The 23,735-nt window shown below is 51.8% G+C and overlaps 7 protein-coding genes across 7 annotated transcripts; 4 read left to right on the top strand and 3 right to left on the bottom strand.

Annotated features, from left to right (window-relative positions):
- Window positions 1-1,004: 1,004 nt before the first annotated feature.
- Window positions 1,005-2,388, bottom strand: BO79DRAFT_283592 (WD40 repeat domain-containing protein; the record flags this gene model as incomplete). Its single annotated transcript, XM_025688163.1, has 4 exons — window positions 2,270-2,388; window positions 1,872-2,210; window positions 1,204-1,803; window positions 1,005-1,027 (listed from the first exon to the last, which is right to left on the bottom strand). The coding sequence occupies exons 1-4, from the start codon at window positions 2,325-2,327 to the stop codon at window positions 1,005-1,007; spliced, it is 1,020 nt and encodes a 339-aa protein (XP_025545030.1). The 5' UTR covers window positions 2,328-2,388.
- A 223-nt stretch (window positions 2,389-2,611) lies between these two features.
- aspC (septin CDC12) lies at window positions 2,612-4,666 on the bottom strand. Its single transcript, XM_025685153.1, has 7 exons — window positions 4,393-4,666; window positions 4,308-4,321; window positions 4,210-4,252; window positions 3,989-4,151; window positions 3,612-3,922; window positions 3,040-3,548; window positions 2,612-2,987 (listed from the first exon to the last, which is right to left on the bottom strand). Exons 1-7 carry the CDS (start codon window positions 4,432-4,434, stop codon window positions 2,918-2,920), a joined length of 1,152 nt encoding a protein of 383 aa, XP_025545031.1. The 5' UTR covers window positions 4,435-4,666; the 3' UTR covers window positions 2,612-2,917.
- A 310-nt stretch (window positions 4,667-4,976) lies between these two features.
- Window positions 4,977-8,181, top strand: BO79DRAFT_184570 (snoRNA-binding rRNA-processing protein PWP2). Its single transcript, XM_025680338.1, has 5 exons — window positions 4,977-5,026; window positions 5,127-5,239; window positions 5,308-5,803; window positions 5,851-6,098; window positions 6,149-8,181. Exons 1-5 carry the CDS (start codon window positions 5,009-5,011, stop codon window positions 7,983-7,985), a joined length of 2,712 nt encoding a protein of 903 aa, XP_025545032.1. The 5' UTR covers window positions 4,977-5,008; the 3' UTR covers window positions 7,986-8,181.
- A 271-nt stretch (window positions 8,182-8,452) lies between these two features.
- On the bottom strand, window positions 8,453-9,665 carry BO79DRAFT_134262 (uncharacterized protein; the record flags this gene model as incomplete). The annotated part of the gene is made up of 4 exons (XM_025678013.1): window positions 8,453-8,500; window positions 8,579-9,084; window positions 9,203-9,280; window positions 9,341-9,665. The coding sequence occupies 4 exons, from the start codon at window positions 9,663-9,665 to the stop codon at window positions 8,453-8,455; spliced, it is 957 nt and encodes a 318-aa protein (XP_025545033.1).
- Window positions 9,666-14,836: 5,171 nt separating this feature from the next.
- Window positions 14,837-16,817, top strand: BO79DRAFT_234005 (WD repeat RBAP46/RBAP48/MSI1 family protein). The gene is made up of 6 exons (XM_025684326.1): window positions 14,837-15,021; window positions 15,081-15,143; window positions 15,200-15,305; window positions 15,356-15,817; window positions 15,874-16,359; window positions 16,413-16,817. The coding sequence occupies exons 1-6, from the start codon at window positions 15,003-15,005 to the stop codon at window positions 16,585-16,587; spliced, it is 1,311 nt and encodes a 436-aa protein (XP_025545034.1). The 5' UTR covers window positions 14,837-15,002; the 3' UTR covers window positions 16,588-16,817.
- An 805-nt stretch (window positions 16,818-17,622) lies between these two features.
- On the top strand, window positions 17,623-18,738 carry BO79DRAFT_135045 (GTP cyclohydrolase I; the record flags this gene model as incomplete). The annotated part of the gene is made up of 4 exons (XM_025678042.1): window positions 17,623-17,828; window positions 17,882-18,015; window positions 18,073-18,377; window positions 18,436-18,738. 4 exons carry the CDS (start codon window positions 17,623-17,625, stop codon window positions 18,736-18,738), a joined length of 948 nt encoding a protein of 315 aa, XP_025545035.1.
- A 1,197-nt stretch (window positions 18,739-19,935) lies between these two features.
- BO79DRAFT_261170 (uncharacterized protein) lies at window positions 19,936-22,495 on the top strand (the record flags this gene model as incomplete). Its single annotated transcript, XM_025686462.1, has 2 exons — window positions 19,936-21,231; window positions 21,271-22,495. The coding sequence occupies 2 exons, from the start codon at window positions 19,936-19,938 to the stop codon at window positions 22,420-22,422; spliced, it is 2,448 nt and encodes an 815-aa protein (XP_025545036.1). The 3' UTR covers window positions 22,423-22,495.
- Between the last annotated feature and the right edge of the window lie 1,240 nt (window positions 22,496-23,735).

The following is a 23,735-nucleotide window of genomic DNA, read 5'->3' on the forward strand; positions in this document are numbered from 1 at the left end:
CAGTAGACTCGTCCTTCCGCAATTGGTTGTGCAGTGGATAGTTAGGCGCTCAGACAATCCAAGCGCTCCTTCGAGGCTGAGCGAGCGAGCGAGCGATGAGCAACGACAACACTCGCCACCGCACTGTGTCTGTCTGTCGCCACAGGCTGAAATGCCTCGTGAGCAATATAACACAACTGCAAGGAAAAGAAAAGCTTCAGCCTATTCAGGCTTTTTTTCTCCACCCTCACACACTGATCCAATCAATGGAAGGATGGATACGTAGTCGCTACTTACACCGATACACCACACAACCACACCACACCGGAACCTAACCTATTCCCTGTTTCGGCAGACGTACAAGAATAGTAAGTAGCGTAGCGTCGCTGCTTATTATTCTCCCTCCTCTTTTTTATGTCATTTGGTCTGTCTGGTAGAGTGGAGTGGAGCGGAGTGGCGCACGCACCACCTATCTGATGATCACGACAGCTGATGCAATGTGAGGCGACGCAACGCAATCTATCTATCTATCTTCATTTTCTTGCCGGCGATATCCGAGAAGGAAGAAGATGGTGGGCGGGCAAGGACGGAAAGTAAGCAAGTAGCCAGCAAGCGGCACTTGTTAGGGGATAAATGCAGGCAACAAGGCTGAGAACATCCGTTCGCATTGGTGTGCATTGATAAGCGCTACACGCTACACGTGCTGTTGATGGTGGTGGTTGTGGTGGCGTTTTCTTATAAGTTCGCATGGTATCCAGTCATGGTTGGAACACGAGCCATTGGGGGAATGGGAAGGGAAACGCAAAGCCAAGCCAAGAGGGTGAGAATGTCTGTGCGTAGGCGCTGGTGGCTGATGATGATTATTGCTGACGGGGAACCTTGCCTGTTGACCGGTTGGCTGGGTTGCTGAGCTATTCATTGTAGTCTTGTCTTGTCTTGTCGGGATTAGTTGATGAGTGGCTGGGCTCTAGCTAGCTAGTTCTCGGCTAGCTAGCTGGGCAAGGGTCGGACAACACAGTCTAAACTTAGCGATAGACTTTGACGGTTCCTGATGGGTTACCAGTAAGCAGAGGGACAGATGGTTAGCCACGTGCAATGCGCCACGTAGTGAGAAAAACAGGTACAGTGTAGAGTTTGAAAACGAGGACAGAATGCATAGTAGTGGTTATGAAAGGGAAAGGAGGGTTGCACAAACGAAAATAAACATTGATAGCTGAGACATACCATCTGAACAACCACCAGCCCAGCAATTTCCTTTTTCATTCCACGATACAGCACTTACGGCCTTGACGCCTGGTCCGGCTGGGACACACGCGACCACTTCTCCACTGAGCACATCCCAGGCGAATACGGACGCCTGTGTAGCACCATTGCCATTGCCGGAGTCATCTGCCGCACTCCCGCTGAGGACAATGGCGTCTGCTTTCGCGAAGATAGAGCGAATTCGAAGGTCGCTTTTGCGATATGTGGCATTGCTATGACCCTGACCTGGACTGACATCATCGCCACCAAACGCCTTTAATAGTTTGCCGTCACTTCGGTCCAGCATCCGGATGCGCCCGTCTGTTGTAGATGCTAAAAGAGCATTGCCGTCATTGGAGCAGCGAACACTAGTAACAGGGTGTGCGAGAACATCGACAAGGGTGCGTCCCATCCGGATATCGTACACTCGGACTCGACCGTCGTAGCTTGCGCTTGCGATAGAGTATGTGGGCATGTGAACATGCAAGGAAGAAACGGTATCTCGGGCTTCGGTGAGGGTCTGGATGGGCTTGTAGGAGTTGGACTTGGTATCCCAGATGTTAATAGTTGTGTCTGCGCTGCCTAAACCGCACACAAAAACAGTCAGTGGTCGCGAAGAAAAGCGTTAATTAGAATTGGGACGAATTTACCAGACACCACTACAGAGTCATCTTCGCCTGCGAATTGGACGGCCTCAACACGCGCATTGTGTCCACTCCAGCGTCTGATTGTTCCTCCCTGTTCGACATCCCACAGAAAGACCTGGCGGTCTCCACCAACGCTGGCGAACCGGGAGTTGTCTGCTGCGACGGCAATGTCCAACACGGAGTACCCGTGCGCCTCATACTTCTGGATTGGGGACGTCGTCTCTGCGGCGGAGGCATTGTTATTGTTGGGAATAGCCCGGGAGAGGTGAATAGCACGATCTGTCGAGCCGGTAAGGACATAGGTCCCAGGATAGCTGGAGAAGGTCACAGCGTTCACGGGGCCTGAGATACGTCAGAGGGGATCTAGAGCTTCTAGAGCGTAAGGCGTGGAGCTAGCTGACCATTGTGGGTTTTGAGGGTGTGGGCCAGTTGGGTGGGGAACTGTTTAATTGCTGGCATTGGCAAACTTTCTGAAGGACCGAGGAAATGCTCTCAGCAATAAGCGTAGTGAAGCTGTGCGGGATCGGAGATTGTTCACTGCTCGACATCCAACGTGAAGGCCGGAATGCGGAAGTTGGAGACAAAACAGATGGGCGCGGCTCACCGCCGGCGGGGTCCATATTATTTTAGCTTCAAGCAAATCCGCCAAAGTTACTCCGCATTCCTGCGGATCAACGGGAACCAACGGTTCATACTTTCTTTTTTCTCTTTTCTTTTTTTTATATTTCTCTGCAGCACATGCACATAATTAAATCTGTATTGACATGCTACGGAGTACAAGTGGGTTATTATCGAAGATGTAGTCAAACCATCGCTAGTTACCAGCAGGCAAATCAGAAGAGCAAAATCTCCAGACAACTCTGGGCGTCAATCTCTACCCAGGTTGCATGGTCCCCCTGAGCGCGCAAAATCCGAAAATCAAAAGGAAAGAAAAACATTTAAAGGGGTAGTCAGATGTAAAGATATTAGTCGAGACGAAAGCACATTTCTTCTGCTTTTTCCACAGTCCGTTACAGGCCCACGGTCGTGTCCGGTGGTCCTCTGGTATCTTAACGACGTCCATGGCTGCGAGTAGAAGAGCCCTGCAGCCCCTCGATCTCCTGCTCGAGAGATTTGATTCTGTTGGCGATTAGCATCGTGTTGTCCTAAACGAGGACTTGGGCAAACTTACGCAGCATGGGTGGCCTCCAGGTCCTTGTTGAGGCGATCCCTCTCTGCAATGAGCTTCTGCTCCCACTGGCGGAACCGCTGCTCCTCGACCTTGACCTGCTCGGTGAAACGCTTGCGCAGGTTCTCCTCTTCTTCCTTGAACTTGGGGTTGTCCAGCTTCCTGGGGCGAGCCTCGCCGAATTTGCGGGTTTCCATCTGCTGTGCGCGGTAGGCCTCGTAGTGCTGCTCTTCGGTAGTGTGGATGAGATCGAGCATGTGGGTGCGGATCAGAATCGAGCGGAGCTTCTTGAAATCGCAGTGATCCTCATTCTCAACTTCGGCAACACCCCAGGCGTATTGACGACCCTTAACCACCCGGTTGTCGGTAGTCTTAACGTCCTTCTCGGATCCGATAACAGCGAAAGGCATGGCAGCCGTGAGGGTGCGCGCGTGAGCGGCGGCATGCTCGTCGTCCTCCTCGACGGGAGGGGTGTAGATCTTGATGCCCTGGGCCTCGATGACAGCACGAATCTGATAGGATCACCTGTGGTTAACTTCCATTCTTCAGCACGGGACAATGGCTGAGTGGCTCACTCTCTGCTTGTAAACAGCCAGGTCCGAGGGGCTGAGGGTATCGGCCTTGGCAACGACGGGGATAAGGTTGACACGGGAGCTCAAGCGCTTCATGACCTCAATGTCGAGGGGCTTCAGGGTGTGTCCGGTGGGGCGGATGAAGTACAGGCAGGCATGCACACGCATATCGATCTTGTCCGTACGGCGAGGCTGCTGCTCTTGCAACATGTACGACTCATGCTGGTCGTCGAGGAACTCAATGATCGGTTGCCAAGAGTCACGGTTGTTGACATAGTCTCCGAATCCGGGGGTATCAATGACGGTCAGGCGGACTAGAGCGGGAGGCAACCCGCAGCGTTAGCAGCCAGTCCAGCGGTGAGGGTGTTGTGTGTATGAACCTTTGAAGAACTTCTCCTCCAGCTCAGCCTTGGTGATCTCAATCTCGACAGTGCGGTCAATCTGCTTCTGATGACGACGCTTGTGGTCGGCGTAGTTCTTGATGGTGGTGGAGAACAGGGTGTTGATAAAGGTGGTCTTTCCTAAGCCGGATTCACCAGCGACCTGTATGGATTGATGAGCATCGGGCTTCTTCCCTCGACAGTATCCCGAATGAACCAACCATGATAGTGAAGGCCGCACCCCGCTTGGCGACAATCTTGTGCCTGAATAGATTGGTTAGAATATATCATGAGTTGGCGCGCATCTGGCGACACATACCGCTGGTTGGGGAGCTATTGAGAAGACGATGTTAGAATGAGATTTCGGATCTTGTTTGGGAGGTTAAATATGGTCCATAACTTACGTTGGCAATGCCAATGGGGGAGGCAGTCTCGGTGGAGGACATGATGATAAAGGGGTGAGTTGGAACTCAATTAAACAGAGCTAAACAGCGGGAGTAAATAAAGACGAACGACAACCCAGGCCTGGAGGAGAAGGGCCAACGGTACGAGGGAAAAGCAACGAGAGATGGGGAAGAAGACAAGGCGAGGATAAGGGAAGCAATGGCCTGTTGGAGGGTGGGCGTGAAGGGGAAAGAGGGACTGGCGTGGATGGAACTTGGAGGACGTGCCTTCTTCTTGCACTGGGTTGGTTTGGCTGGTTGGCTGGTCGGGTTGGCTGCCCCTGAATCCCCCCCAGGCAAACACCTGCAAACACAAACCGGCGTGACCAGCCCACCCGGGGATGTTGGCAGCCTCAGGCAGATGTGAAACGATAGTTCTTTGCCTCATCGGGTTTAGTGCAGACGCTATGGCCCCGGATGGCGCTAACACTATTGGAGACTAACGTCTCGGGTCCGGAGCAACTGTTGATCCCGGCTCTTATCGCCCGCTTTTGGCAAGACGATTTTTTTGAAGATCGTCCGGATGGCAGAGAATAGCGCTTGCTGATTGACGTGCAAACGGATTCGGTTGGCGACAATGAAGACAGATTTCAAGGTGAGCTCATTCGATTTGGAGTCTTTAGGTTGAATGTGACCTCGCAGCGAAAGGGGGACTGAAAGTGCTGGAAATTGATCTAACAACATCTCTCGTCTAGTTCTCCAACCTACTGGGTACGGTCTATCGCAAAGGTAATCTGCTCTTTACGCCCGATGGCACCTGCTTGATCTCCCCAGTGGGCAATCAGGTCTCGGTATTCGACCTAGTCCAGTATGTCTACCGATTTTCCCTATGCTGTCAGATACAGACAACGTATACTGATGCGCCCCTCCCCGCAGCAACACCTCCTATACCCTTCCCTTTGCGCACCGCACCAACATCGACCGTGTTGCTCTCTCACCTCGCGGCAACCTCCTCCTCACCATTGACGAGAATGGTCGCGCCATCTTGACCAACTTCCTCCGTCGAATTGTCATTCATCACTTCTCTTTCAAAGGCCGTGTCTCCGCGCTTCAGTTCTCCCCGTCTGGTCGTCACTTCGCCGTCGGAGTTGGAAGACGCCTGCAGTTCTGGAACACCCCGACAACACCGGGCACTGACAACAATGGCGAACTCGAATTTGCCCCCTTCGTCTTGCACCGTGACCTTGCCGGTCATTTCGACGTGATCCAGCACATCGAGTGGTCCAGCGACTCCCGCTTCTTGCTCACAGCTTCCAGGGACTTGACGGCCCGGGTATGGAGTATGGACCCCGAGGAGGGCTTCGAGCCCACTACACTGGCCGGTCACCGCCAGGGCGTGAAGGCGGCATACTTCTCTGCTGATCAAGAATCGGTAAGTCTGCGCGCAGGAGTGATTGAGCTTAAGCTAATCGCAAATAGATCTACACGGTCAGCTCGGACGGAGCCCTGTTCAGATGGGAATATGTGACCAAGAAGGACCCGGAAACGATGGATGATATCGCGGAGGCTCGCTGGAGGATTGTCAAGAAGGACTTCTTCATGCAGAATGATGCCAAGGTCAACTGCGCCGCCTTCCATGCGCCCACCAACTTGCTGGTTGTCGGGTTCTCGAACGGTCTGTTCGGACTCTATGACCTCCCGGAATTCAATCAGATCCATCAGTTGAGGTATGTGATCATCGGCCAAATACTGAGTTACAGAGCTGACTCGCGTCTAGTGTCTCCCAGAGCAACATCGACTGCGTTACGATAAACAAGTCGGGTGAGTGGCTGGCGTTTGGCTCCTCCCAGCATGGACAGCTGTTGGTATGGGAGTGGCAGTCAGAGTCCTACATTTTGAAGCAGCAAGGCCACCTTGATTCCATGAATGCATTGGCCTACTCCCCCGACGGTCAACGAATTGTCACTGCGGCGGATGATGGAAAGATCAAGGTCTGGGACGTCAAGTCTGGTTTCTGTCTCGTCACATTCACAGAACACACGAGTGGAGTCACGGCGTGCGAGTTCTCCAAGAAAGGAAATGTTCTGTTCACAGCCTCCCTGGATGGCTCCGTAAGAGCATGGGATCTCATCCGTTATCGAAACTTCCGCACATTCACCGCTCCATCCCGGTTGTCCTTCTCGTCGCTTGCTGTCGACCCCAGTGGTGAGGTGGTCTGCGCCGGCTCTCCGGACTCCTTCGACATTCATATCTGGTCCGTACAGACTGGTCAGCTGCTTGACCAGTTGGCTGGTCATGAAGGTCCCATTGTTACCATGGCATTTGCTGCAGACGGCAGTCACTTGGTGACCGGCAGTTGGGATCGCACCGTGCGTGTGTGGAGCATTTTCGGACGGACACAAACCAGTGAGCCGCTTCAGCTCCAGGCGGATGTGCTGAGTGTGGCTTTCCGACCTGATGGAAAGCAGGTCGCCGCGTCCACCTTGGACGGACAGCTGAGTTTCTGGTCGGTGGAGAACGCCGTGCAGGTCGGTGGAGTGGATGGTCGCCGTGATGTGTCTGGTGGACGCAAGATCACCGACCGTCAAACGGCTGCGAATGCTGCCGGGACCAAGTCCTTCCGTTGCATCAGGTACAGCTCCGACGGTAGTTGTATTCTCGCTGCTGGAAACAGCAAGTACATCTGCCTGTACGACGTGGCGACGGGCTCTATGCTGAAGAAGTATACCGTGTCGGTCAACACCTCCCTTGATGGAACCCAGGAGATCCTCAACAGCCGTGACATGACCGAAGCTGGCCCGCGCGGCCTTATTGATGAAACCGGTGAAGCCTCCGACCACGAGACCCGTGTGGACCGCAACCTGCCTGGAGCCAAGCGTGGCGATCCCGGCGTCCGCACGACTCGGCCAGAGGTCCGCGTCACGGCAGTCGACTTCTCGCCTACCGGTCGGGCATTCTGTGCTGCTTCCACTGAGGGACTGCTTATCTACAGCTTGGACTCGGACCTTGTCTTCGATCCCTATGATCTCGACATCTCGATCACACCGTCCAGCATCCTGGCCACCCTGGAAGGCGCCAAGCGAGCCGCTGTAACGGGTGAAGTGAACGACGATGACACCTTCCTGAAGGCATTCATCATGGCCTTCCGTCTGAACGAGCAGAAACTCATCCGGGCGGTCCATGAAGCCATCCCTCCCTCCGAAATCACCCATGTGGTCCGCTCGGTGCCTACAGTCTACCTTCCCCGTCTCCTCCGCTTCGTAGCCCATGCGGCGGAAGAAACGCCCCATCTCGAGTTCAACCTGCTGTGGATCGAAGCGCTTTTCAGCAACCACGGTCGATACTTCAAGGAGAACTCGGGCAGCTTCGCGCCCGAGCTCCGTGCGGTGCAGCGCGCCATCGACGAGATCAACAACAGCTTGAAGCGACTCACTGAGAAGAACATCCACAACCTCAACTACCTCCTTTCAAGGCCGGTCCTTGCCGGAAACAAGAAGCCTGATCTGGCCATGAGGGCGCTGGGTGAGACTCTTGAGAGGAATGCGGACGACGAGAAGATGTCCGATGCTGATTCGAACGAAGAGGGTGAAGGAGAATGGGTGGGTCTTGAATGATTGTTATGTTTGCTTGTATTTGTCCCCTGTAATCTTAGACCTTCCTGTTCGTTCTGTGTTCACTCTCCCAGCCGTCTTTCTGCTTTGCTTTGCATTTGCGCCTGGCGTTTGATCTGTGGTATACCTGGAGATACAAAAAAGAGGGACAGCAAAAAGTTGGGAGTATTGCTGTGTTTATAGGTCTAGTTGACCGTATACTGAATATATGAGTATAATAGAAGTAATCTTCTGTTCGGTTGCCTACTAGTATTTATGTAGTAGTAAAGCCCGCATATCAAATCAATATCACAGCTCTACACCGCTGCCGAGTCTCCCATGGACATACATGTGTGACATAAAAGGAAACTGACAACCAAACAACATGCACTATATATACCATCTACCTCAAGCAGTTCTCTTCATACCCTAGACACCAAACAGTCCATCTTAACCCCCCAAGCAACTCATCCCTCACGCCCATAGGTACATCACAAAATAGCCACAGCATTAGGCGGACTAGCCACACCCCCGGGGACCTAAACAAACAAGCAACCCAATTAGCCCATTAACCATACCAAAGAAAATAGATCAATAGATGGTAGTTATGAACTCACCTTCAACGGCACACTACACAAAAAGAACCCCCACCTGCCCCTTTCCCTACAATACGTCGCCAACTCCTCCAAATCAAAATACTCTCCAATGGGCATTCCCCACCCAGCCAAACACCACTCATGCAGGGTCATCCCCTTTTCATGCTTGATCGGCGCAGGCTCCAAACTCGGCGTATCCGACGCCACAGCCGCAAACTGGTTCTCCCATAGCCAGCGCAACATGGCCTCTCCATTCTCGATGCCGGCGAAGCTGGGCGCGGGACGGTTGCCGAGCTCTTCTTCCTGGGCCGGCGTGAGGGCGTTGAAAGCGGCTGTGAAGCCCGTACGGATGAAGAGGATGTCCCCCGGACGAGTCTGGATGTTGTATTCGGTCATGAGTGATTGGAGATGCGAGAGGGGGATGCTGCTGGTTGTGAAGGGCGTTAGGGGGATGGAGTGTGTGCTGGCCCAGTGGGCGTAGTCGAGGAGGATGCCTCGGCCGGTTATGCCGCCTTTTTTGGCCCATGCTGTTTTTATATCAGTGTCATACTAAGTTGCTTTTATTCAGGGTAGTTTGTAAATAAATCAGTAGTAGTAGGGCTAAAGGTGGTGGTGGTGGTAGTGGTGGTAGTATATAGTACGCACCATCAATACCCAATACACCCGACGACTTCAACTCCTCTAAACAATGGCCGTTGAAATAACATCCGTGTGTTTGATTTCCTACACATTCATACTCACGATTTAGTAATTTGAGTAGTCACGCAGTAGGGGAAAGGGTACCATAATGTCGAAACCCATCCCACTGGGTACTCGTCTGCGTATTAAACGTCAACACATCATCGTTCACGAACCGCGGTGCCTTGTTGATCAGTTCCTGGACGAACGGTTTCCGATTAAAGCTGGAATGTCGCACACGGTTGAGTGGCAGATCCAGGGAAATGCGCACCCCGTCGCGGATTTCCTCGGTTGCGGCTTGTCGAACGGTTTCCGGGGTTAGTAGATTCAGCATCCCCAGGTCGTTGTTCGCCGGGCCGAAGAGACCCCAGGCGTTTCCTGGGGGGCCGTTGGGGTCGAGGGTTAGGTTTTCGAAGCTGGGGAGGGACATTGTATCTTGTTATGGGTTGACTGAAATGTAGAGTTGGAAAGATGGGGAATCAGATGGGAGTTAAAACTATATAGTAACTTAGGGTTCGGATACTTTTCCAGCTTCGTTTCCGCAGAGTCGGGGCATCTCCGATAATCTAGTAAATGTTGGCTTTCCCCGGATTATCGGTGGAATGAGGTCAATGTTTAGCTTAGTTAACACTACTGCTATTGCTTTTCTGTTCTTCTCTGCGTACAATGCGGGGATTTATCAATCCAATCATGGTACATAGTCCATCATGTCATTTGGGTATCGAGTCACTGGTGGTGTTGCCTATCATCTACATCCTCTGTATATACCCCAGCCAACCTATGTCCCAATGTCACGGTTAGACAACCAAATCCATCATCGTATAACACAGCTAACTCTAATTCTCTCCGGCAACCGCCGCTCCGCGTCCGCGACCGCGTCCCCGGAATCCAGCTCCCCGGTCTCCTCGCATGTTGTTACCACGGCCACGGCCTCGTCCAGAGATGCTCTGCGGTGGTGGCACTTGCGAGTAGTTCTTGGGCCGGAAGTTCGGATTATGGTTGAGCACCCCGGCTTCCGGGTCGTTGTCCACGGCGACATATCCGCCTCGCGTGCGCGCCGGTCCTCCACGCCCACCACGGCCGCCTCCATTCATGCCTCCTCGGCCTCGACCACCGGCTGGCGATGCTCCGTTGGGCTGAGGCCGGAACGGCAACGTGGTTTGAGCACCCACGCCATTGGAGGCACCACGTCCACGTCCGCGACCATTACCCATGCCGGAGACTGCGCCGCGGTAGGAATTACCCAAGGGCGGTGGGGCCGGGGCTTCTCTCAGCTGTCCCTGCCCACCGGGCCCAAGCGGAGCACCATATCCGGCAACAGTCAAGGGCGTTTGCTGAGACTGCTTTTGCGCGCTGTTTGACGCACGCGTGTTGACGGTCAGCTGCCGGTAGGAGACGTTCAGCACCGATGACGCCAGAACCGTCTGGCCTCGGAACGGAGAGCAGCGGTCGCCGAGCGTGGTACCGCTCATGAACGAGACGTCAAAGACCACATCAAGGAGAAGGGCCCGTGGTGTCCGGGTAAGGCCGACAACGGTGCCTCGAGTGGCGATGGGGACCTTGCCGGAATCTTGAGCATACACGACCCGATCTCCTAACTTGAACGTCTGGTTTCCAAGTCGCTGCTCAACGTCGGACGGCCGCAGTAGGGCGCTGCGGGGCAGGCCACGGACCGCCTTCACTTCCATGGGTGGCATGCTCTGGAGCAGCTGGTCGGCATCTTGTTCGATCAACTTCACGAGGTCAGAATCAAGCTGTTCCGCATCCAGAGGGACACGCTCGAAGTTCTTCGCCTCAATTGACTTCAACCAGTCTCGAATTTCCTTCATCTTCAAGAGGGCAGTCTCTTCGGGATAGAAGTCCGTAGGGGTGTATCGATCATTCTGCGGATTGCGCTGAATGCCCGCAATAAACTCGGGGAATTTGATCATATACTGTTGCAGGAGCTCTACGGCCTTAGGGCTGAATTCCCAGCCAGAGTCTCCACGGCGAGAATAGCCGAGAACCTTTTGCTTCCGGGCCTCGAATTTCAAATTGAGACCCAGATTGACACGCTGCCCTTCGACGTCAACGGAAAACGACGAGGTGATCTTGGCTAGAACCAAGGGATTAAGCCGCAAGCTACGAGCAATGGCGTACGACGGCATGTAAGGACAGAGCTTCTCAGCATCCCGGGCTCGGTCTCTTCCAAACTCCGGTTCCCGAACCTTCACCGCTGCAATCATTCCATTCACCTTGCCATGGTCATGACCCGTAATCTGAACGGGCCGTCCATAGTTGTATTCTCCTAGCATGAACGCCCGGGAGTTTTCGGGAAACTCCTCTTCGATGGGTAGGGCCTCCCGTTCAATGAATCGTTGATCGGGGTTGATCACATCGTCAACGACCAGCTGGAGAGCGTAGTCGGTTTCTTGCCCGGGAATATCGGCGAATTCCTTGATCGTAGCGCCCTCATCGGTCTTGATCAAACCCTTGAGCAGCTGAACATGCACCATCGACTCGACCGGGCCGATAATGGTACCAAGTCTCTTGCTGTAAGACGATTCGATCCGCTCGGCCTTTCTCTTCCATTGATCAATCTGAGCAGGGGTATGGGGTATAGAAACAACATGTCCCGTAGGTTCCGGTAGAATATAATCGAAAAGCTCATCTGATACACGGATCACGAGCGCTTCTTGCAAGAACGGGTAACCCACATGGACGCGCTGCCCAAGTTTCTGTTTGGCCAACTCGACGCTCGACCTGCTCCCAGGATCGAGCAATGTAATGACCATGCTCTCATTGCGGCTTTCCTGCTGGAAAACAGTGACACCGTGGTGGCCCAGTTGACCAACATGAGGCAGCGTCTGCAGACTAGGGAAGCCAGCCAACGCTGCAGCCCCCATTTGCACGCCATCCATCAATCCAATGTACGGCTCAAGTCCATCCATGGTCGGCAAGTCAAAAATGTTCTCGATGCAGTGGCAGTTCGGAATGTCTGGGAACACGCCGGGAAGAGAGGACGGGTAGATGAACTGCACCTCCGGAGAGTAAGTGAACTTGAGACTTGCACCGAATCCATTCCGTGCTTTCTCCTCCGGGGTCAGCAGGTGTTCCCTAGTTGCGAGGGCATCCAACAGGCGACGTTCTTCAATAAAGGGAATCTTGACAACTGCCTCCCATTCCATCTTCTTTCCATTCATATCCAGTTCAAAATCACGTGGGTAAAAATCGATGATTGGGGAATCCGGAGAAGTCATTAAATCGCGGTATGCCGCAGGAACAGTCTTCTTGCTTCGGTCAGGCAACACACCCATCAGCTGCTCATACGGCCGGAAGGGCTTGCCAAGTCGGAAGTTGGTATCTGCGTTGAGGCCTTTCTTTACGTCTGTGAAAAGTCAGTAGGAACATTCGGTCTCTGCATAAATTCGACACTAACCGGAGATCATCGGTGCGTAGTGATACTTGAAGAACCACGGCCAGGATGCAATGCCTCTGTAGTAGTAGTAAAGAACCCACTGGAGACCCTGTACATAGTTCTCCGTCAACTCCCTCATCTCCTCATGGCTATCAAGCCCCCAGCCGAACTTGCCGACGTAGTAATTATTCTTCCATTCCTGGAACTTCGCTTCATACTTCTTCTCCGCCGCTTGTTGGGCTTCCTCGGGTGATAGCTCCTGGACCTTTGCGTTATCGTATCTTCGGATAATCCGCTGAACCGCAACGGAGGCCTCTTCATCCTCATCATCGCTGTCGTCATTATCATTTCCAGGGAGCTGCACGCGGATGAACCGATCACCATGTTCGTCTGCGACGGTCGTCCACGGTAGCCGAAGGTCATCTGCCAGCTGCTCCACAAACTTGCGGTCACGAGCCGGCAATGAAGAAGCAAAGTCAAGATGCTTCGTTTCTGCTGCCTTTCCAGGTCGGTTCAGAACGTACTTCTTGACCTGCTTGAATAATTCCTTCTGGGCAGGAGTGATCGTGAAACCCTTGGGCTTCTCCTGGGGTTCTGTGACATCGCCCTTCTTGGCCCGAATCCACTGCGCATCTGAGTACTCGTGCTCAAAGAAGCGGAACTCGACATCGCTCAGAGCATCCAAAAGGATGCCCAGTCGGTCCATTTTGATAACACCTTGTTCGTTAATGTAGCCACCCATCTTGGGCAATGATTCCTTATAGATCTTGAACATGAATGCCAAAGCACCCTCGTTAATATGCAGATTGGGCAAGTTGGGCAAAAAGTCGTTTCCAACAAAGAAAGCCATTAGAATGAAATCGTCAATAACCTTTTCCATGTCAAACGGAAAGCTCAAAACACCTTCCTGTTCCAACTCCTGAAACTCCAACTCCAGGTATTCTCTAACCATACACAGATGCAAAAGAAAGAAGTTCTGGTGTTCAAGCTCCTTAGATTTCTTCTGAACTTGACGACCGAAGGTGACTTCTTCACGAAGCAGGGAAAAGTGGGGATCGTGACTCAGAAGCCCCAACATGATCAGGTCAGCGTCAAGGCCGTACAAACAGTGACGGACGTTAGGATCGTAGAGAGGCTGTGCTTTCGCATGCCGGATGTACTCCATGATCTTGTGTTCACCTTCACCTGGAACTTCGTGGCCAGAAAGCACAATCTCGACTCCCTGCCAATCCTTGTCTTCGGAGATCTTCTTGTTGATAAAGTATTTCAATTGCTCGGTTAACTTGGCCATAAACTCGGTACCGGGTGTAATGCAGTTGCTGTCAAAAGCTTCCTCCTTAGGCATCTCGATACCCTGAGCAATCGCCTTCTCCTTGGCCGTCTCAGCATCCAAAGCCGTCCGGAAACGTCGAGCACGCTGCTGGTTCATCTTGGCTCGCGGAGCCACACCGTCGACTGCCATGAAGAAGAGCTTCTTAGGCTTGATCTTGCCATACAAATGCTCGATATAGTTAAAGATAGCGATAAACATCTTATCCTCGGTCATGCGAAAAGTCGGTGAATCGCTGTCCTTGTGTGTACAGTTATGAATAATGCCATTCATATCCAGGTATAGGTTGTCGAATTCCGGTATACGGTTCTCCGCGATCAACATAGAGATCGCGGGATACCGCTCGCTCAGCCAGCGGAAGAACTTGGGAACACCCATGGCGGAATTTGTAAAAAAAAGATATTCGCAGGCGATACAAGCGATACAGGCGTAAGATGTATAGGAAGAAAGGAGCGTCCTTGCGTCGTGGTCGTCGTAGTAGTCGTCAGGTTTCAATGAAGCACCCAAGCTCGGAGGCAAATCATCCAGCGCACGGCAATGCGGTCGTAGACAAGCAGAAACGACTGGGTATCTTCAAAGAACGTATGACAGTAGAATACAACAAGGGAAGGAAGGCAAACAAAAAGAAAATATGGGAGAGGAATGGGGCGACGGGAGCGCCGAGCAGAGGTGAGAGGAGGGGCAAAGTGAAGATAGATGAGACCAAGGAATGATGACTCTTCCAAGTCACTTTTGTGACCTCAGCCATCCGCCGCCGAAGCTCAATCAGGTGGTGCCAAGCCCGCCTACCCAACTGGGTTTAGCGGCCCCGGGCGCCCATTAACGCGCCGCCAAAGGGAAAGTCGCGTTTCTCCAGTGCGAACAGAGAGTGAGAGCTTCATCCGCAGCTCAAAGCTCTGCTCTGCTATCCTGCCATTCCCAGATCCCACTTGGTTATCTCAACCCCACCTCTTCTACTCCGGTGCATCACGGTCCTGAGCAATCGGCCCTATTTGAAAGTATTCTGATACTCAGCCTTTTCAACCGTCTTCCCCACAACCATGGAGCCTTACGATGATGGTGAGAGGTGGCCCCCCGGATTCTGTTGCGCGAGCTTAACTAATCCTTCCTCCCGCTAGGTTTCATTGAGGAGCAAGAAGAGCAGGAGGAGGAGCGCACTGAGGAGAAGATCATTAATGAAGGTGCGTTGCCCAATCTGTAGTGGGGTGTCTCCCGACCTAACTAATGAGTGGAACAGAGTACAAGACATGGAAGAAGAACGCACCTTTCCTTTATGACATGATCCTGAGCACGGCATTAGAATGGCCCACCCTCACAACACAATGGCTACCTGATAAACAAGAGTATGCGCGCCCATTCCATTCATTTCCTTATGGATTTTAACGTCCGGCAGTGTTCCCGATAAGCCTTACTCGACCCATCGCCTGCTCATTGGCACTCATACCTCGAGTGATGCGCAAAACTACCTGCAGATTGCTCATGTACAGCTCCCTAATCCGACTGCGCCTAACCCAGATGACTATGATGAAGAGCGTGGGGAGATTGGCGGATACGGCGGCAGCTCAAAGAAGGCGCCTATGGAAATTAAGTTCAACATTGTGCAAAAGATTGATCACAAGGGTGAAGTCAACAAGGCGCGATACCAACCACAGAACCCCAACATCATTGCCACCATGTGCACAGATGGCCGTGTAATGATCTGGGATCGCTCAAAGCACCCGAGCTTGCCTACAGGCACAGTCAACCCTCAGATGGAACTTCTCGGCCATACTCGCGAGGGCTTCGGTCTCAGCTGGAGTCCACACACTACTGGTCACCTTGCTACAGGTAGCGAGGACAAGACAGTCCGTCTTTGGTAAGATTTTACTTTTTAGACGGAACTTGATTGCTCAGGGGCTAACCGCTGTGCAGGGATCTGACGACATACACGAAGGGCAACAAGGCACTTAAGCCTGTTCGGACGTACACCCACCATTCTTCCATTGTCAACGATGTTCAATATCATCCTCTGCATTCTTCGCTCATTGGAACGGTATCCGATGATATCACACTTCAAATTCTCGATGTGCGTGAGGCCGAAACCACACGTGCGGCTGCCTCAGCGGAGGGTCAGCACCGTGATGCCATCAACGCTGTTGCGTTCAACCCTGCCGCAGAAACGGTCCTGGCCACCGGATCGGCTGATAAGTCGATCGGTCTGTGGGATCTACGTAATCTGAAGACCAAACTGCATGCGCTCGAATGTCATAACGACTCCGTGACTTCGCTCTCTTGGCATCCATTTGAGGAGAGCGTACTGGCCAGTGCCAGCTATGACCGCAAGATCATGTTCTGGGATCTTAGCCGGACTGGTGAGGAGCAGACCCCCGAGGATGCCCAGGATGGTCCTCCCGAGCTGTACGTAACGCTTCCCGTATGGTACCATGTTACCCTGCTGACCCTGTTTCTAGTCTGTTCATGCACGGCGGCCACACAAACCGCATTTCGGATTTCAGCTGGAACCTGAATGACCCGTGGGTGCTCTGCTCGGCGGCTGAGGACAACCTGCTGCAGGTGTGGAAGGTGGCAGATGCGATTGTCGGCAAGGATCTGGAGGATGTGCCGACCGAAGAGTTGGAGCCATGAGCTACCAGATTCAGGTGTAAATCTGCATCACTGCTGGCACCTTAAAGGAAATGGCTCGCTCGTCTCACTTCATGTACTTCTTCATGGGGTTGCTACAAACACAGCGAGAAAGTGGGAAACAAACATATGACAACGAATTTTGCTGCACAGTCGGATTTCAGGAGTTTAGTGGCTGCAATGTAACATACGAAACCTAGCTTAAGTACTTAGTACTGCATCATTCATCCCAGACAATGGTTTCCCTTTCTTGGGTAGAATGCCTCAGGCAGCATCCCGCGTGATGTCGACATGATGATTGGTGCCCCACTTTGGAGCGTTTTTCTGCCGCTGCCAATCGGAGCCGCATTGACCGAGCTGGACGGATTTATTTGCAAGATAGTAGGGGAGGTGGATTCAGATAGACGAGTTAGCAATTTTAATTATCCAACATATATATGTATGCAATGGCGAGCAGTCCCACATTTAGTCATTATTAAAACAACAAAGCATTCCTAGCAACAGAACAGAATCAGTGACAGAATCACCCTGGAAAATCTTAGTACTTTGGAGGGGAAATTCTCGACAGGAAATTGGGGGAGAGGAAGCTTAATCAGCCCCGCCAAGATGCCTGTGAGTGGCTGCAAGACAAAGGCGGTCAGCACAGCGATCACGCCGCCGTCCGAAAAAGCGGAGGGGTTCGAAAGGGAAATCAAATCATTGAGTCGCCGCCCCTTCGAAGGTCGGAGTCATTCTTAGCTTTTTCGGTTTTTACACTAATCCTCTTCCTCCTTCCAGAATCCTTTTCCCTCCTTGTGCTTACTGCCATGTCTCTGACGCTGTAACCCTTTTTTCTCCTCTCTCACTTCCTCCAACCGTTCTTCAATCCCCCAAGGCGTTGCTTAACCTACTACTGTCTACGCCTCCGATACTCACATCTCCGTCTTTCAGTTCCCTCTGCTCGCTTCCTACTTTTCTCCTCACACCAAAATAATAATGGGCTCTGGAACGTCTCCCCCTCCTCCTGGCCCGAAGCCTAGGTCTGCCATACCCTCTCATATGCTGAATGGCGGGTCTCCTCTCCACGTCTCTACCAGCCCCTCTACCAGCTCGCGCGACGCTCGGGAGAGGGAAAGTCTCAACTCCTCCATCCTTTCGTCGTTCACTCCCCGCATCCCGGTGGAGTTCAACCTGCCTGCTTCTGCCTCTCACCCTTCCGGGGAGTCCCTGGTAGATGATACCCCCAGGGGGTCTACCTCTGCTAAGTATGTCGCATCTGCGGGATGGTATCAATTCATTCACTAATTGCGCGATTCAGGCCGACATTGAACGATCCTCCCCGCGATCCGAGAGATGAGGCCGGTGCATTGACCCCGCCTGCGACTGTCAGCAGACCAGCAAGCCCTTACACCCTCTTCCCTCCAATTGATTTCGATGGACTGAGTTGGCCTTGTAAGTGTTTGTTGATGCGATTGGGTATCTTCCAGATCTAACGCTTCCATTCCTCAGGCCCCGGTACCAGGGAGCGACTGGAGTCGTCGCCCGAAGAGACAGAGGAGCGCATTAAGAAGCTCGCAGGAGCTGTTCGGACGATTTTGGAGTGTGTCGGAGAGGACCCGGAAAGAGAGGGCCTGCGCGAGACCCCGGAGAGGTATGCGAAGGCCATGCTCTACTTTACCAAGGGCTATGAGGAGAATGTCCGGGATCTTGTCAATGGTGCGGTCTTCCATGAGGATCATGACGAGCTGGTGATTGTCAAGGATATCGAGGTGTTCTCGCTGTGCGAGCACCACATGGTTCCCTTCACTGGAAAGGTAAGACTACTTTCTCGGGTATGAGGGGAAATGATGCTAACCGATACCTTTCTGGTAGATGCACATTGGCTACATCCCTGATCGCCGTGTGCTTGGTCTCTCCAAGTTGGCTCGTCTGGCGGAGATGTTCTCTCGTCGCCTCCAGGTGCAAGAGCGCTTGACCAAGCAAGTCGCTCTGGCTATTTCCGAGGTTTTGAAACCCCGTGGTGTTGGTGTTGTCATGGAGTCGTCCCATCTTTGCATGGTGATGCGTGGTGTGCAAAAGACTAGCAGCACTACCACGACCAGCTGCATGCTTGGCTGCATGCGGTCGAGCGCGAAGACCCGGGAGGAGTTCCTGACTCTGCTGCATCGCCGCTAATTTTCTCACGCCTACTCAACTTCCTTACGACACTTACTACTTCTTTACCCCCTCGATTTAACAGTGGATGGTATTCTTGTTTCACGGAGTTTTGGCGGTCACCTTTCAACAGGTTCTTGGATTTGCATTCTATTTTACGCCGCGCGGACGGAGTGTTCTTTTGCGTTTGGACTGTCTTGGCTTTGAAAATACTACTTGTATAGATATATTCTGTCCTGCGATTGCGATGCACAGATCATCGTCAACTGCTACCCTCGCTCGCTTGTTTCGATCAACAACGAGGGAATAAATTAGGGCAGGCGGGCGGCTCTTGCCGTACACCTCGGCTGCAAAATTTGGCGCTGTGTCGAGGTTGATTCAACATTTGTTTTAATATCTTCTCAACTGGATATAGGGATATGTGGGATGTCTGGACGACGTTATGCTGTGGAATCTTTATAGCAAACAGCTATGTATATTCGAGATAAGATCAATCTCAACAATTGACTATTCAGCTCAGTCTGCTTAAAGTACTCAATTGTGTATATACTGCAAGCAAATTTGTATTTTCTTCTAACCTGCAAGATTATGGTATTTACTAAAGCGTTTGACTACAACATTTAAAGTCATCATGTCAAAGCAACTCTTAGGAGAAACGATAGCACCACCAAGACTCATCGGTTCTGGATTAGAGGTATAGTGACACAGCTGGGGATGAAATATATGCATGCGGATATACTCAATACTACCGCATAATCCTAACATGGAATGCATCATAAGAGCATTAATATCACAGTACCAACGGTACGGTACACACCTAAGGTCTAGGGTATACTATTATCTACTCAGCCTTCCAGCCAGTGAATTAAAGTGACTCGGCATTCATTCATTCACTACATAGGAAAAGTGTTGTACATCTCCCATGGCAACTCTGTATCTATTCACTGCTTTGTATACCAACTCACATCTAATTACTCTGGGGTTCCTCATCGACTACTACTGCTCCCCAACCGTCTCTCCGTGTGGTGTTAACAACTAAGAATCTCCGGTCAGCACTCTGTGCAAGATAGCTGATACTCGAGTATCGCATCGTTCATGTAAGGCCTCTTCTTCAGAATCAGCCCCGTTCTACAAGCGGATCCAACTGATCACTGCAGTGCTCCGCGCCAGCCTTTTCGTGCTTTTCTGATTGGCCTTGGACGGCGACACATTCACAAAATGACTACTCCCACTACCCAAGAAGATGTGGATGCCGCTGAGTGCTTGCTCTATCTTGCGGGCTCTAGAGAGAGCAATCAGACACCAAATCAGTGCAGCGATGCTCGTCATACTAGAGCACATAGCACACAGAGCACAGTGAGCCTTCCTGGTGCTTATGCAAGCGGCTGTGATCAGCGCTACACTCAAGTACAGCTCACTCCTCAAAGGCAGATCACTCCTCCAACACAGCTTTCTCCTCGAAAGCGACAACAGCTCGCTCATCCGGCACAATTGCCCTATCAAGCGCAGTATCTCCCCCAAGCGCAGTATTCACCTCAAGCACAGTATCTCCCTCAAGCACAGTATCTGCCCCAAGTGCAGTATTCCCCTCAAGCACAGTATCTTCCTCAAGGACAATATTCCCCTCAAGCACAGTACCACCCTCAAGCACAGTACTATCTCCCTCAAGCACAGAAACCCCCTCAAGTACAGATTCCTCCTCAAGTTCAGAAGCCATCTAAAGCGCAGAAACCCCATCAAGCGCAGAACCCCCCTCAAGGGCAGAACGCTCCTCAAGTGCAGAATCGTCCTCAGGTGCAGAATCGCCCTCGGGCACAGAAATCCCATCGAGGACAGAATCTTCCACGACCACAGCATCCTCCACGACCACAGCTCCCCCCTGGGCGCTCAAACATCGTCTCGCAACCCTCTGGGCCACCGAAAATCTCCGAACCTCCACAGAATTCCAACCAGCAACAGGGATCCACCGCAGTGCCAGCACAGCAACCCCAACAACTGGGAGCAAACATTAACCCCCAATTAGCGCTGCAGGCATATCTAATCCGCCAGCAGTTAATCGCCGGTATTCAGCCAGAGAACATCATACCTATGTGTCAGCAGGGAAGCAACACAAAAGTAAAAACACCGGCAATTGTACAGATAACCAACGAGGGTATCAAGGTGCCGAAAATTCCCCCTGCACAATTCACTGGCAGCTTTCAGCCAATCCCTCAGGACCAGTTGGCATCCATACCCCTTCAGCCAGCCGGGACAGTGGGAGCAAGGCCGCAGATTGCTACCCAGACTAGAGTTTCGAGCAATAACGTCATTCCAGCAGTGTCTGCTAGTGCGTTGAACCCAGATGGGACTGATGCCAAAACCGTACAACAGCAGACAGGAGCCATCGGCCATCCAGGAACCATGGCTCTCCCACAGCAGCCAACAATTATCCGCCGCCCGGAAGCCAGAACAATGCCACAGCAGCCACCGGACTTTGGTCGTTCAGAAGCCAGGACTATACCGCAGCAGCCAATAGTCATCGACCATCCGGAAGCCAGTACTATACCGCAGCAGCCACGAGCCATTGGCCACCCAGAAGCCCGGACTGTATCACATCAGCCACGAGTAATCGGCCCGCCAGCCTTAAATATGGCTTCGAATGAAAATGCTAGAGTTCAGCCACCCCCTCAACTTCTAGTTCCTATCCTCCCCCATGGTGGGTATGACCTCCTGCGACATTTCGCATACTACCCTCAACTCGCTCTTGACCTCACCATGTACCTCGACGTTAATGATATAGTCAACATAGGTGCTGTATCTAAACCTTTTCACGACTTCCTCTGCGCATATATCGGACATGTTACCACAACCTATGCAGCAGCACGCCACCATCTCTCTTCCATTACCTTCCCCGTCCTCTGTTATCCTCGATTGTGCGCCCAACCCAGACAGTGGCGTACTTTCCAACCTCAAGACCGCCAGCATAACCTTGATGTCCTCGTGCCGTCCATCCAATGGCTCCGAATGCTTTCATACCGCGATAGCGTTGTGCTAGATATCATAGTCCTCCTTCACCAGGCTGGCTATAACCTCCCGGCAGCAGCCTATCAACCCATTCTGAAAATCTGGGCTTTGATGGATATCCCAGACAACGAGCGCCGGGAGTGGACGATCCGTAACCGGTGCGTCTGGCAAGATGGGGACATCTTTCTCGCTACACTCTTCCTTGTCCAACTGGATATGTATTTGCGCCAGAAGCGCGACCAGCAAAGCAATAGTATCCGACGACTCATCATGGCGCAGCCTACCCTTACCTTCCTACATAAATATATCCAAGGAACAGTGTTGCAGACTCCTATGGATGTTTTGGCTGAGTATGTGCGCTGGAAATACGCACCTGAAACTGCTACTCAGGGGGAAAGGAATATTTTCGGCGTGCCGATTGAGGACGCGGGCAGTTTGCAGTATGAGTGGTATGGCAAGAAGCGTGGAGCGGGAGTGGGTGAAGAAACAAGGGTCAGGCTGCGCCGCCCCGATGAATGCATTCTGCTAGAGCTGAAAAGAAGAGGCCTGAGTCCGCATGATATGTATGTGGAATTCTTTGTTTGCGGTCGTGGTCATGTTTTCTTTCCTGTGGATAGGAAGTCGGTGTCTTGGGTTGCGCAGATGAGGGAATATGTGGCGCAAAATGGAGGTAACTGGATGGATGCTGTGAGATTGGATTGATTGATCTTACAGTGTGGTGGAAGTACCCGTTGGAATGTTAGTCTGGCAGGCAGGTCGTGGTATGTAGTTCAGGGTGGATCGATTGTTTTCTTTTCTTTTCTTTTCTTTTCTTTTCTTTTTTTTTTTTTTTTTTTTTTTTCCCTTGATTATCATTTCTTTGTGTCGGTGATTTACATGGGAGTTATGGTAATAAAATTGATGTAGTAAAAGCAAAGCAAGATACTTCAGTGTTAATTTAAATGATAATATCCAACCTTTCATACTCCGTAGTGGCAATTTATGTATTAATCAACGACCGCTGATCTGAGTTGCACATTAATCTGTCTGGTCAGCATAATAAAATTATCTGACCAATATCTTGTCAGATAGACACGCATCTTGATAGCTACATTTAAAGACCTCGAGAACAGATCTTCGGTGGCAGATCATGCCAGATTGAGTCGATGTCTCACATTGCCTGGCATTGGAGCTAATGTAGATACTTCCCATTCTGTATACAGCATTCTATGAATAAGCCTGAAAGAATGAATGCAACTGAGTGTCTGGATGCGGTTTGATACTTGTAAACAAACATCGCCTGACCCAATAGGGTTATCCGACCCCCTCTGGAATAGACGCCAAGTCACATGGTATGCAAGGGCTGGAGAAAAAGGGGAAGGGGATGCCAATCAGAACTTTGTAGCTTTCGGAATGGGCGCTGTGTGCTTTAAGGTTCGGATCGACGGTGGTGTAGCCCCCGGGAAAGCTTGCTTTGCGCCCAGAAACTTCAAATGGCTGCTGAGTCTTCAGTGGATATCTGCTGTTGGGTAAGTAATGTGTAATCTAAGCTAATGTGAGCAGCTACTGTAGATAATACGTAACTGTAATCAAAATAACCACACTAACTACAATTACGGGTTGGGGTAAGCGCTGTGTCTCGTGATTAGCACTTATGCAGGAAGGTACTACATTTGACGTGACTTCTCCCTATTTTACGCTTCAGTGGAGTTTGGAACGTGCAATCAAATCTCAGATGTCACCATCATCCACTACTTTCAGTGAAATACATGGAGCTACCGAATGGACTGGAAGTATTGCCTCCAATACACCCATCCCTGACACAAGACCCTCGCCTTCTGAGTATGTTGACTTTTACATACTCAGAACTGACTAGACCCTCCCTCAAGACAGAGCTTTGTCATTGTCTTCAAAAGCCTGCTTGATCTGATCAGAACAAGGAGTTGCCTTAGCATAGACGTCCGCAGGGACGTGCTTCTGGGCTTCCTCTCCAAATTTGGACCGCTCATCCCGGAGTGTATCAAGGGTCGCCTTTG

The sequence above is a fragment of the Aspergillus costaricaensis genome (genome assembly GCF_003184835.1).
Source record: "Aspergillus costaricaensis CBS 115574 unplaced genomic scaffold BO79scaffold_1, whole genome shotgun sequence".
NCBI classification, from domain to species: domain Eukaryota; kingdom Fungi; phylum Ascomycota; class Eurotiomycetes; order Eurotiales; family Aspergillaceae; genus Aspergillus; species Aspergillus costaricensis.